At 39.8% G+C, this 14,563-nt stretch overlaps 2 protein-coding genes across 4 annotated transcripts; both read left to right on the top strand.

Annotated features, from left to right (window-relative positions):
* The first annotated feature begins 917 nt into the window (after positions 1-917).
* LOC107192552 (zinc finger protein 706-like) lies at positions 918-5,227 on the top strand. Its single transcript, XM_015581839.1, has 4 exons — positions 918-1,053; positions 1,867-2,011; positions 2,099-2,190; positions 5,162-5,227. The coding sequence occupies exons 2-3, from the start codon at positions 1,868-1,870 to the stop codon at positions 2,186-2,188; spliced, it is 234 nt and encodes a 77-aa protein (XP_015437325.1). The 5' UTR covers positions 918-1,053; position 1,867; the 3' UTR covers positions 2,189-2,190; positions 5,162-5,227.
* LOC107192551 (glycine N-methyltransferase) lies at positions 2,127-7,870 on the top strand. 3 transcript variants are annotated; one of them, XM_015581837.1, is made up of 5 exons: positions 2,127-2,190; positions 5,162-5,521; positions 6,228-6,363; positions 6,453-6,573; positions 6,930-7,870. In XM_015581837.1, the coding sequence occupies exons 2-5, from the start codon at positions 5,188-5,190 to the stop codon at positions 7,215-7,217; spliced, it is 879 nt and encodes a 292-aa protein (XP_015437323.1). In that variant the 5' UTR covers positions 2,127-2,190; positions 5,162-5,187; the 3' UTR covers positions 7,218-7,870. The 3 variants fall into 3 exon arrangements, with proteins under 3 accessions (XP_015437323.1, XP_015437324.1, XP_015437322.1); XM_015581838.1 differs by lacking the exon at positions 2,127-2,190 and adding an exon at positions 3,843-3,901; XM_015581836.1 differs by lacking the exon at positions 2,127-2,190 and adding an exon at positions 4,034-4,269.
* Positions 7,871-14,563: the final 6,693 nt, after the last annotated feature.

Below are 14,563 nucleotides of genomic sequence, written 5' to 3'. Positions count from 1 at the left end.
GGTCGCGGAGCCCCCGGTCACGCCAAGAGACCTTGTGTGTGTGACATGAACTGTGTATATTTATAAGTATGTTTATAATATTTCTTTAGATTCAGTAGAAGTACACTTGGATGATATTCAGGCTTATGAAATATTATACTTTACCCGTCGCAAATAACTCCTTCTCTGACTTGCAAATCTTCCGTGGGTATATATGTGAAAAGCATTGATAGAAGATTATTTTTGAGCCATTAATTTTGAGAAAACATTGGCCAAACTTTTGAACAATCTCCTGCAATTACCAATGAGCGCTATTCTTTGATTAATAGAATCGTTGGCAAAGGGGCAGCATGCTGGACTACCACTTTTTTGATCAGAGTTCAAGTAATAAGTATCCGTGGATCAGGGTAAATTCAAAAATCATTTTAATCACGAATGTAACTGCTATTTTTAGCAATTAATCGGAATATTTTTGATAAAATTACTATAGTATAAATCCCTTTATGTTTAGATTTATTCATTTCTTCAGAAACTTGTCAAAATGTGGAACCAATAGCACACAGGAACAGCTGGAAACGTGTCTTTCTCATTGGGAGAAAGTATTCCAATGCACTGAAAGCCTCCTATGCTTCTCCGTATATTCAAGAATACGGGTCACTGAACCTAAAAGCCTTAATATGTAAATATCGATTAACAACAATTTTAACTTCGATGAGACACCCGAAGAATCTAGCGAATAAATAATCGGAGAAAGAATGAAATCTTACGTTATCTAATCGCGATTACATCAGGTTTGAGGGGCTCGTTTCGAATCAGAATTTTTTTTCATTTTATATGAAACGATTCCCCGTCAAAAGGCAGTACTTCACGTGCGGATGATCGAAGACTACTCATCTCGACAGATGTGCCGTGAGCACTGCTTCTGAGCCGTTTCTGTTCCCTTTTCACAAATTTCTTGTCGCGTAACGAAACAGAAAACAGAGAAAATTGGTCTGTTCGTGGCTGCGGAAAATAGTGCCCCGGATCATCGTGGTGGCGAGAGTCTTGTTTTCGGATACGTTCATCCTCGGACAGGTGAGCGATCCATTCTGCACGTTCTTTTTCTCTCTGTTATCTGTCACGATCATTTTTGGCGAACAATTGTTTCCCATTCAACAGCTCCTAACGTTTCCTATTCGAAATGTATCCAATGATAACGTTAATGGTAACGTGATCTAATCTTTGGATCGTGGGATACCGATTTTATAGGTTGGGTACGTCTTTGAGTAATGTCGGTTGAAGAGAAAGTACATAATAATAATACGTTAAAGAGAAAGGAACAGGGACTATGCAGGTGAATGAAGATCTGTCGAATAGATCCAATCACTTTCGAGCTAATTTTTTGTTAACATTTGGAATAATAGAGCACATTATGTTTACGATTGCTCCATGTTCAAAACGAATTTATTTGATTTGAAATCGTTTATTTACAAATCTCGTTTGTAAATACTTGTACATTTATTACATAAACAACGACAGAAAATATGTCTACATCCTTGCAGAATGAGAAGGACAAATATTGTTGAAAATCTTACAGATACTTTATACACAGTACATTATTGTATCATACCTGTATAATAATAAATAAAATATATATATGTATATGTGTGTACATCCTTTTTTTCTTATTCTGTCTATTGAAATTTCCTTGTTACAGTTATTAACATCCATCAAACAATGATAAGATTATGAGATTAAATAATATTTCACTTATTTTTGTATTGAAATGGGTTTAATCATTAATAGGAATTGTCATATACATTAAGAATACAATACTAAAAAGTATGTATTTTTAAATGGAATTTCTTTAATAATGTTCGATAGAGTAATAATATAATGCTTTTTCAGAATGGCTCGTGGACAGCAGAGGATTCAGTCACAAGCTAAAGCGGCGGAAAAAGCTGCAAAAGTAAAAAAGCAACAAGGCCACAGTGCCAATGATCAGAAAAAAGCAGCACAGAAAGCTCTAGTACATGTATGCACAGTTTGTAAGGTGGGCCTGCTAATTAGAGTTAAGATGTTTTATTGTTTAATGTTTCTTAGTTTATCAACCTATTTTTAATGCTGAATGTATTTGCAGGCACAAATGCCAGACCCAAAGACCTACAAGCAACACTTTGAGAACAAGCATCCTAAGAATGAATTGCCAGAAGACTTAAAAAATATATGAGGGTAGGATCTTTTGTAACAGTGGAGATCAGAGAATGGAGGATGAAAGAAACTACTGCAAATAAGAAAAGTGATATAGTTTGATATTTAACTGGTCATTACATAGTATCAAATAAGAAAATAAATTAAACCTTGTTAGTGTTTCAAATGAACTATTGCACATTTAAGAAATGAATTCTCGTGCACAGCCCCAAATTACTATAACACTATTAAAGACTCGTTCACAGAACATAAGTTTCATTATCTTCCAAAAGTGTCCAGTACGACTGCTAAGTTCTCACTTAAGCATAAAAGTAATTGAACATGTACATTGCTAAGAAATAAAGTTAATCAATTTAGCAGAATGATTCCAAATATATATGTATATGTATATGAAGAGTTACCTCATTTTTCTGTAACTAAGACAAGATCTTGATGCAAATGTTACATAAACAAAAAAAAAAAAAGAAAAAACATGCTTTGAGTATTCAAATATTTTAATCACAATGATTTCAATTATAAAACTGTTTCTATAGACTGGTTCTTTTTTTATTAAAATATTCATAAAATCTAATTTATTCAAATTCTGTAATCTTCAAGCATCAAACAATTGTGAATAGTACTAAACAAAATAATTTATAAGGAACAAGAAACTGCCATTCTATTATATCTGTCAATTATTGTATTAAATAAGGATGTGACTAAAATATTGTATTGCACAACTGTAGCTATAAGCATTTTTGAACATTGGTTATTCTTGTTCCTGAACCTTATTTCTATAAAATTATTCATTGTTTGTAGCCAAGCATAGAACATAATAAAAGTTTAATAGGTACTAGTCTTTTGTACGGTTGAAACTGACATTTAATACTTAAATACTTTTACTCTTTTGTACAAATTCATTGAGTTCTTTCTTTCATCTGTATAGATTTATATGACAGAACATACCATGCTGCATTGTACATTTGCTTCTATGCACCAAAAGAAAACTATGGTAATACACTGCACAATACAATACATTAGCATTTAGTGTTCAGAGCTGATAAGGTTTATAGGAATTTCTAGAATGTATCTGGTTTAGATATAAGTTCGTGAATTATGTAATTTGTTCTGACAAAATAATTACAGAATTTTACACCACAACGTGTAATTATATTGTTTCCAGCCAAAATAACGCAGTGGCTCAGTTTTACAATTTATCCTCCCGTCATTGTCGAGCAATTCTATGTTAATCACATTGAACTGTTTCCTCTGGAATCACGGGTAGAATATTTGGCAAACGAGTCTTTGTGTTCTATTTAGAAACGTTGTTGTGTTTTCGCCAAAGAATTTCCTGTGTGGATCGTAATCATATTTCGGCATTCAGACGTTGGGTACAAACAGAAATTTGATATACCGATAACGATACCATGAGGTTCCTTTTCGTTCCCACTGTAGCCATACGGTTACGTCAGGTTACGTTTTATCAATTACGAAGTACAATGTTACTACCGTGCAATTTTTCATATCTGTGCGTATATGACAATAGTTTCTTCTAGTTTTATATATTTAAATGTCATAACACAAAGTTTGATGTGCATTTAAAAGCGTATCGGTAAAATAAGATATCGACATATATTGCCTTGCGTTTCTTTTATTTGCTGAAATTCAAGTGTAGAGCATCGTTAGCAATACAATAAAACCTTCTAAAGCCTTAATTTCTTTCAAATATTTCAAGTGGATTTACCGATTAAAGGTAAGAAGAAAAACATCATTTATATGTCACGTAATATAGACAAAAATGGTTTTGCCGCGTCATGATTGTTTGTCAACTATTTCAACCCGAACGAATGTTACATCATCTATCGTGCGGCAGAAGATCTTATATACGTACGGGTTTCTAGCCGTCCTGTATCAGTGTCGATTTGCTACATCACGTGGATGAGTTCGTAGAACCACGTTCTTCGTCTGACTGCCGTGATCTCGATCTCTTAACATTTTCGAGCTAAATAATAAAGTCATATTTCTTACTATTTTGTGAAGTTCAACAACCGATCATATACTTTAAATTTCGTTCCCTTCGAATCGTTCGATCAGCTGAAGGCCAACCGTTGACTTTGAAAGGTACAACATACATGGTGATTTTGTAAACTCTATAAAATAATTGATATTTCCATTTTTGTTCTTTTACGATTAGTTGGAACAATTACATAGCTTCTAATATTATCGGCAAAATTGATCGAAGAGACTAGTGGTAAAATCTCTCTTTAGTACGAAACATTATCAATGTACAATATTGTTACATAGTGAACCTGGTGTAATATTTTCAATGCACTTTCAAACTTACCGAGAGTAATTCGTATATTTCTCCTAAATTCATCGAAATTTCGTCAAATCTGGTATCGTAATCTAATTGCAAACACTTGCGAATCACAACGAATAGGAGATAAGACGATAGATGAAAATATATCTATTAATCCCCGTCACGTTATTGATGGGCACGTTTTAATAGGATCGACGAGCAATACTGTATTCAATAGTGTCGTTGTAAGTTCGTAAATTCGGGGCGAATTTTTAACCTCGGAAGACGACAGGTATTGGATATAATATATAATATATTGTACGTCATTTATCTTAACGACGCGCGTAAACATCAAGAATTTCGATACTCGTCTGTTTCTCGGAACGATTAACAGGGTGTTTATCGAAACTCGCCGTTGTATACGTTCATTGTTCGGTATTTTATAACCATAGCTGATAGAAGACAGTTGTTTACGTGGAGTGATTCGACCTGGAAGGGGCTCGCGATATCGGGGAACCGTATACTGTTTCGAGATTTCAAGATCACCATTATCGTTTCCTGTCCTTATACACGAACGGTCTGTCATTCCCGTGGCACCTTTTGTCGCGAATATAACTGACGAGTGAGCTTGCACGAACGTTGCGTCGAGAGGACATTTTTAAAAGGTATATACGTAAGGAGACTGATCACCGACTCGAACAATGTCCGTTTCAGTATCGCCTCAATCGGCAGTAGAAGACATGATGGACTCGGTGTTCCGTACACGATCTCTCGGCACTGCGGCGGAAGGTGTCCGTGACCAATACGCGGATGGAAGGGCGGCCAAAGTCTGGGAAGTGTTCATCGGCGACAAGAAGCAGAGGACACAAAATTATCGGGACTTCCTGGTCGGTCTGCTTCAGGCAAAAGGCTGCCGTCGTATCCTGGACGTTGCTTGCGGCACAGGTGTCGACTCGGTTATGCTGCTCGAGGAGGGCTTCGAGGTTGTCAGCGTCGACGCTTCGGACAAGATGCTCAAGTACGCTTTGAAGGCTAGATGGGATCGACGGAAGGAACCGGCCTTCGATAATTGGGGTAAATATGTATATATTTATTCGTAGGTTCTCTATACCTCATTAAGGTGTTAAGACGAGGAAACAAGATCGAATGAAATGGCAATATTATTCAAGGATATGTCAGTTCAATATTGAGACTAATTGGGAAAGATTAGGGATGATCTTGAGAGTGGTTCCATGACTTTATCACGATGTTTCTCTATTAACTTTCATCATTTCTGCGTTTCTTATTTCGGAACTGACGCGCTATACTCTTCGACGTTTTTTAATACAGTGTGACAGTTTTACGCCGAAGCCGTTGTGCAATTACGGGGCAGATAAACGCGTGGACGGACGGTTTTTATATTTTTTGTTCGTTCTTTCATTTGCCGTAATAGTCGTTATCGCTTATCGCAGCAACGAAACAACATTTCCCGGCCATTTTACTCGTATTGCTGGAAATTTCTTTCCTCGAAGAAATATTAATAACTTCTACCGAGGTAAACACGATATGCAACGTTCAATCGCGTGCTTGGAGATGTAAATAATGTATAAAAAAAATTACAATCGTACGAAAAATTATACCGAAACAGAACACGAGCAATCGAATATTTGTTTAAAAAAAAAAAAATAAACACGTGCCTAATAATGATGTGGACATGGTGCGGGACTTCGGACGGTGGTTTTGCAATAATCCTTGCGTCACGACTCACGGTGTGTTTGATTTTTTTCTTTTTTTTTTTTAGAAATCGAAGAGGCGAATTGGCTAACTTTGCCGAAGGATATCGCTCATTTAAAAGGAGAGGGCTTCGACGCGGTGATTTGCTTGGGGAACAGTTTCGCCCACATGCCGGACACGTTCGGCGATCAGCGAGAACAGAGGTAAGATAGATCCTCGATCACCTGTCTGTACATTTCAACAAAATTATACTGTTATCCCGTCTGTAATGTTTTTCACGATCAATTTGCAGGCAAGCGTTGCTGAATTTCGAACGTTGCGTGAAACCCGGCGGCTTGCTATTAATCGATCACAGAAATTACGATTACATAATCGATACCGGGAATATACCACCGAAATGCATATACTATAACGTAAGCATCTGATCGGTAGCTCATTCTTTAAATTCGTACACCTGTGCAAATAATAGCAACCGTGTGTGCGCGGCAGCTTCCATGAAAATTCAGAAGACCTGCTCTATTATGCGATTGACATACAATTTACGACAAGATCGGTTAATTCTGTTTTTGTATCGATACGTGAATTAGATATAGTGTCCTGTGACACGGACCGAAAACCATTGTGTTAGACACTAAACTGAAATGACGGGGAGTAGTTTGGATGGTTGCTATTATATCGGTTGAGTTTACAAATAAATTTTTTAGTTACAATACAATTTTTCGTACCTTCAAAGAAATCGAACCTCACACTTGATTCTCTGTGTCCACAGAGCCAACACATGACGGATATCAAAACTTCCGTTTTGTTCGTTTCCGGGAAGCCAGCCATTGTCACCTTGGACTACATGATTACCTTGGACGATGCCGAGGACGAAGGCCACGACTGCGTCAGCGAGTTCCGGCTTTCCTATTACCCCCACAGATTAAACGTCTTCAGGGATATGCTGGACGAGGCGTTCCACTATAGGGCGAAACACACCATCTATGGCGACTTTAAGTCTCTGGAGAAGGTGAAACATCCGGGATTCTACATACACGTGATGGAGAAAACAGTCTGATGGACACACGTTGGGATTCAACACGATGCCTTTTTTAAATTTCTTCTATATATTGTCTGGAACGATTCGTTTAGGGACCGAGCTCGCTTGTTTCTGTCGCTTTGTAAAAGACGAAATGAGAGGTTGAAAGCGAACTGTACGGTCGCAAACGGAGTCCGTGACTCCCGTTTCTAAACGATCATTTACCTCGTGTTCCACTCTGTAAGTTCGTTTGTCCGTTTCTCGTAGGGTTCGCTTACGATAAGTTCCAGTGATTCGTGCTGCCACCGGAACAATGTCTCAATTTTATTCTTACGACGAAGATCAGGATCGATATATCGTTTTTCGGTGACAACACGAATCATTACGAGACATTACACCTCGTTTTTGTACGTTTATTTATATGCAGCAATGCAGAGCTAATTTTCTCAGGAGGTCGTAATTTTTTTTTTTTTTTTTCAAGACTAGAACTGACTTTGAAATCTAGTTTACCGTTCCGAGATGACCTTTTTATCGAATCTTTCATCCATTTGTGTGTGTTGCTTTGTTTTTATATCGTGTAAGACGTATCTAATTTTTTTGGTTATTCGATTCGTGGTTATACCTTGTTTTTATACGGTAAGACATACTTTGTAAGCTCGAGGGCACTCGAGCGGTGTAAATAAAGGAAAAAAAGAAAGAACGATTAGTACAATTCATTGGGGATAACGCTGATTCAATGCTATGGGGATAACGCTGATAAAAACTTCGGCGTAAAGTTTTTAATCGTTTTTTTATTATAAGTTCGAAAGCAGCTTTCTTTTGAGTATTCTAGCCAGGCTTCGTTCGATGCTACAATTTGATCTCTCGACGATGCAATCTCGAGCGGTCGTTGACGATCCCCCCCCCCCCCCCCCCCCCGATCGTTCTTATAAGCCGTGTTTCGATCGTCGTTGCTCTTCTAACCGATTCGAGGGTAAAAACAAACGGGAAGACAGACTGGCGAACGTAAGAACAAAACCGCGAGCAAAAAAAGAATAAAAAATTTCTTCAAATCTAAAAACGCTTAAGTCCTAAAGTTGTATGTATGTGTATGTGTGTGTGTTTGTATACTCGATCGAACAAAACACTCGCTACGACATTGGTGTGTCCGTACCTCGGCTTCCGTGCGATCAGAAACTTGACAATAACTAACGATCATTCGATATCTTCGATAAAAAAAATGTAATAGGTTTCCAGGTGAACAGATCTACCGATCGATTTGCAATCTGTAACGGAAATTCGAGCTCTATGATTTCAATTTTAAATCGTACAGAATTCAACACTCCGATCGGATGATTCCATTGAAAACGATCTTCAAAGAGTTCTCGGAGGCCGAAGCATGGACACTCGACAAGGTTTCTATAGGGCACTACACGATATCCGCTGGTTCCTACCGGGCTATTAATCCATGGATCGTCACAAGTGTCCCGAACGAATCGTCGACGATCGCTCCGACCGAAAACAACAACAGCAAAACAACAACAAGTCAACAACAACAACAACAAACGCGGCGAAGAAGAGGCGCCGATGGTGTAGAGCGTTTCTTCATACTTTCGTTTTCGTCGCGTTTCTCGCTTTTGCTGGGCTTCGACGTCGCGAGATCGCACGACCGGAATTTCACGAAGTGTTCGCACAAGAGCTCGGCGCGGCTGTTCGGTCACCACGAGTGTTGCGAAGATCCAGACCACCGTATTACGCGATCAGGACTTTCCCTGGGATCATTTTGATCTCGTTCGAATCTTCGTTTTTTTTTCTTTTTTCTTTCGTTCGTACGTGCGTATGTCGATGAAGGGGGATAGTAGTAAATGCTCGTTTATTTTTTTTTTTAATTTCATAGATCGTGAAAGGGATGCGTTTCTGAAGCAGAGATCGTTTACGATGGATCCTTCATGGCGATCGCGGTCACCCGAACAGCCGCGCGTTTCTGGAAATGACAAGGACAGAATTTACAAAGGCCGAGGACTGATTACAGTGCAACGAGTTGTGATTTCTTTTAACCATTTTGTTTTCTTTCTCTTTTGTTTTTTTGTTTTTTTTTTTTGTTGGTTTGTTTCACAAAAATTCGGTACGATCACGGCTTCTTCGATCGTCGCAGCGATCACATGTCGTCGTCGTCGTAAACGTGTGGTACGTATACCTACACGTAATTCAATGTGTAATGTGTGGTGAGTTTGCATTCAGAAACGAATATCTTTTTCGTGGTTTCCCTCCTCTGCTCTCTCCGTTCCCCTTGTCTATTTCTGCTATTATACTTGTACAAATTACCGCTTATATGACGTTAAGTTTCTGGGAACTACCCGCGAACGACTCGGAGTGTACACATTCGCGCGTTCACATGTTCGATTCGTCTCCTTGAATCTCGGATTCAGGATATATACAAGAAAGAATGTACCCTTACGAGCAAACTCTGCTTTCGCTAGGGGAAAAAATGGCGTAAGAGTAAGAGCCTCCTATCACTTGGTAAATTTATTTCAAGTCCTGAATCGAATGGTAATTTGGCAGAAATTTCAGTAACTCTCACGGCCAGAAAATAATAACAGCAAATAAATAGATAAGAGGCTTTTCCCCATTCGCCTCTAACGTTCATCTAGGGAAAAAGCAATCTAAAGGTAACAACTTCCTACCGCTTGATAAATTAATTTCTAATACTGAAATAAAGGTTAAAATGAATGTTAATTTGGTATAAATTTCAGTAATACCCGATACCAAGTTTTAAGAGGCTTTTCTCCAACGCCACTTTTTCCCCTAGTGGAAGCAGAGTTTGCACGTCAGCGTACGTGTCAAGAGAAACTTTCATCGAGACATGGAGGTGATACACTGAGTATCGCGTAAGAAAGAACATATCTCGAAAGGAGCTATCGATTAGAAAGCAAATTTCACCCGAACGGAGATATTTCTGTATTACTGTAGACATTCGTTTGATGTAGGCTAGTTTATTGCACCTTGGGAACGCCCCTCATTGTCACGTATATTTCACACACACGTGCACGCACCCCTGGGCCCGCGTTTATTGCATCGTTCCTGGAAATTTTGGCCACTGACAAGTCCCCGATAGATGCAACAAACGAATGTCTACTGTACTCGTGATTGGCAAACGAAAAGTATTTTCCCTTCTCTCTAGTTTTTCGTACCAACAATGTGACACAAGAACCTTCCTCGCTCTCGTGGGCAGCGTTTCCTGAATCAAAAGACGACGACCCGTGTCGCGACGGCTAGATATACATATACATACAATATCTCCTTGGATACACGGTGGTGATAATTCATTATTGCGAAGTAGCTGATATAAAAAATCGTAATATCACATGTTTATCCTCTTCCGGTTTGCCGCAGTTTTCTTTTTCTTTTTTTTTTCTTTTTTCTTCATTTGCGTCCCGAGTATTCTCTCCGCACGATCCCAAGGACAAGGGAGTGGTCCCCAGGGAAGGGGGTTGTGTTTCTCCGCCGATCGAAATTCGCCCCGCGCACTCCGATTAATTTTATTCGTGGGAAAAACACGCGAGATACGGTGTTGGGTCGTTGCATTGTCCGTTCGGCAACGCGTCTCGAATTCGTAAACAGAATCGACTCGACCTAGGCCGATCGTAAGTCCTCCAGAACTAGTACCGTTACCGATCCAGTTCCTGATTACTGAAGAGTAACTCTTGCGATTTTCTTTTCGAATGTATAACTAGAAAAATGAATCAAATTCAAAATATTTGTCGTTACTAACGAGTCAATGTTTTATCTTTAAAATTCGCTATTAACAAAAGTGCAAAAGTAATAATATTTAAATTATAATTTAACTGTTACGCTCGGTGACTTACGATCGCCCATGGGGGTCGTTTCTACGGGGACGAGGAAACATGCGCCAAGAAGAAAAAGCTCTCACGGATTACGGACCGAGCGAATGAGATCTTGTGATTTCAAACGTCGCAACGGATGCAGCAGCTTTCGGAAAATTTGGTGCTCGAAATGTACCAATTATAGGACGCGAACGTCACAACTAATTAAATTGGTTCTTGGTGTGAAAAAACAATCGAGAATTATAAGATCAAGTTTTTAAAATACGACTGATTATTATATTTACAAAAAACAAAAGAAATTATCACGTGGAAATGATTAAAGATGGCTGCATCCGGTGGGTATCGGAAATCGCAAGCGGATCGACTAACATTTCTCAGCTTTAAGAAGGAGCGGGCGCACCGGTTTCAAAGATCTCGATCGGACTTGGTAGCTTGAGCTGCTAGAAAAAGATGCGTTTCTTTTCGTTCTTCGACCGGGCATCGTTAAACTTTCGCGGTTCGTTAAGTATAGAAACTACGATAGAGCCAGCTATATCGTCTCCGCCGCTAAAACCTAATTAACAAAGTCCTCGGTAAACTGTTCGATAAATTCACAATTTTTCTTTTTTTCTTTCGTTCTCTCTCCTCTCCTCGCCCGTTCTTACGTAACGCGACATTACACACTAACTTTTCATTATTTTCTTGCTCCTTCTCGCACGCATTCACGCAAACGCATAACTCGTTCTCCCTCGCTCTTCTATTTCATTCTCTTCCTATGTATATATTATTTATAATATTTACACGCACGGACATCCCTGGCAGCGCGTTCGCCCGCCCCCCCCCTCGTCCCCCCGTTCTTCTTCCCCACGATTACAGTTTTTCTTTTTTTCCTTTTCGAACCAAAGATCACAACGATCAGGGATCACGGCTGGAAAAGCTTTTGTCCTCGATCGACGCTTGTAAAGCAGTATATATATATATTTACGTAAAAAAGAATATACAAAATACTCGTCGGAGGTTTGAAATTTATTCGGGCAGTTCTCGTCGTTGCCGGCGTCCCACGTTCCCCGTTCGCAGTTAACGAGACTGCCGCCATATTGAACTCTGCGATATACTTTTCCGTTCTCCCGGTTGCGGTTGAATTATTTTGTCAGAAACACTCTCTGTCAGCGTTGTTGGCCGACGGCGAACGTTCACGGAAATTCACGTTTCGACGGTAGAATATACAAAAACAAAAAAAAAGGAGAAAAAACAAGTATCAAGGAGAAACACATTTTTCATTCATCGAAAGTTCCTACTGGTCTGATCGCACCTAACCTTTCGTGAATGAAAACAAATTTCTTCTAGATGCGTGTCACGTCGAACGCATGTATGTATGCATCTCTGAAAACGTGAATTTCCATTGGCACATTCACCGGTCCAGCGATTAAGTAAACGATATCCCTGAAGCTGTTTGCTCGCATATGTCTCGTCGCGGCTCGCCTGGCTTGTCTTACAGCTTAAGCTAACGGAAATATATGTATATATATATATCTAGCCTTAGTCAATTAATTCGCTTCGTCCTACGAAGTGTGAGATCAGTACTTTCCATCTTTGATTGTCCTTCAGAATTGTTACGTGTGGCGTCGTCGTTCTCGAGGCGGCGGAAACTAAATCGAACCATGGTCGTTGTAGCCTTGCTAATCGCGTATTGCAAGCGTGCCCTCTATCGCTCTGTCTATTCCAGACACGGGCAAAAATTCATTATAAAACAAAACAAAAGTGCTTCGAAATTTTAATAATAAAAGTAATACTTATTCTTGAATGAGTCGACATGTGGCAAACAATTGTTTTATCTCGTTAACTGTTCAAAACTCAGGATAACGCCCTTAAATACCGCTGCTCTTCACTATGTATTATTCGAATAAAATTGTGCCCAACTCTGGTCTATTCACGACTCTTTCCTTCCCCTTTCCCTCCCATCTGTGCACCGGAAGTCGAGGAACGGACGGAGAATTCGGGCGACGATCCGTCCACGGGCTTAGGTACGCGCTGTCACGGATGCATGCGCCATAAATTATTTATATTTACGAATATATGTATATGTACACGTCGTAGTTACAAGATATATGTATATATATATATATATATACACCTAATATTGCTGTTCGGCTTCGTGAATGCCATGTACGCGGGATTAGGTCATATGTGTTCGCAACGTAACAAAGTACAGAAACCTCGGTGGTCGTGACGACGACCCACGTTCTGCGTGTATCTTTCATCTGCGATGCCGAAAACGGACCAACCGAGATGCGTCCTCGATGATTCACGTTTACGTTGGGAAAACGTGCTCGAGGATCAGGCGGCGCACGCAAATCATCGATGAGTGCTCGAAAGGCTATTCGGCACTGACAAGGGAAGGATTCCAACTATACTATTTCGATTTGAAATATGTATTCTATCATCCAAGAAAAGATCGAGAAAATCGCTCAGTGGTGGGGATGACGTCTGAACACTCATTGCTCGAGTAGCCATCGAATTTTCATCGATGATTTACTGCTACGAGTTCGGTGAAGACCGTTTCTCGATTGCCCAAAAATTGACTTCTAACGGTATTCTACGACGCAGACCGATTCGAGGCTCGCCGAATCTATCCGTGGCGAGTCGGAGGAAAAATTCTGCGCGGAAACGAGCACCGTTGATCCGTTTTAAAAAAATAAAGCTGACTCCTAGGCATCTACGGATTTTCTTGTACCCCGTGACCTCTGCGTTGCGCGGATTTTTCGTCCACTCTGACGGTTTTTAACGCGTTCGCTGCGTAGAGAATTTCATTTTAACGTTTCTCATCTGTGACTGTGATCGATCGAATATCATTTTTCGCCGTTATGCTGGACGACGAAATTAACAGTCGATCAGCCGGAATAGCTGATTTTTTTCTGGTAACTCTCGCGGAAGTCAACGTGCCAAAGGACACTCGAGGCACGACAACGGCTATCGAATCGGTCTGTACTTCGTTTCACCTCAACAAGATCGGTGAGAATACTTTCTGAAACGTGTACACTTGAAGAAATGCGACGAAAGGTGTATAACCTTGAGAGAACCGTCTGGGCGCTTTCGTATTGCACGAAATCGACAAGAAACGAACCATATAATAAACGGCGAATAGTAGAAATTAACAGATTTCTTATTGATCTAGTTCTATATTCGGTTAAAAAACACTGTCAAGTTGAAAAAGTGCTATCCAGCAAGAAATGGAAATATTAAATCGAAACGGTGAGTTCTCTCAGGGTTATGGTTTGCAGAATCGAAGAACACGAATGAATATTCTGGTGAAATTTCCACTTTGCACTGTCACACAACCGATTCGATCGCACGCCGCACAGTCAGACGGGGGAACGGTCGAAAGGCCACCGATCGGCGTTGACGTTGTCACGGAAAATTGAAAAAATTCTCTTTTCGAAAGTTGCGCGAGAAACAGCAACGATAAAAAGCAAGCCGACAACGCATCCCGGTTCCTTCCACCTTGAGCAACGGCGCTCGACTGTGATCTCTGATCGTTCCGATCTCCCCATTTACCCGAATTTCGCGCGAAGCCCCTTCTTT

This window comes from Dufourea novaeangliae, unplaced genomic scaffold, assembly GCF_001272555.1.
Source record: "Dufourea novaeangliae isolate 0120121106 unplaced genomic scaffold, ASM127255v1 scaffold355, whole genome shotgun sequence".
In the NCBI taxonomy this organism is placed as follows: domain Eukaryota; kingdom Metazoa; phylum Arthropoda; class Insecta; order Hymenoptera; family Halictidae; genus Dufourea; species Dufourea novaeangliae.
The sequence above is the reverse complement of the archived record's forward strand: the minus strand, read 5'-3'. Positions and strand labels throughout refer to the sequence as shown.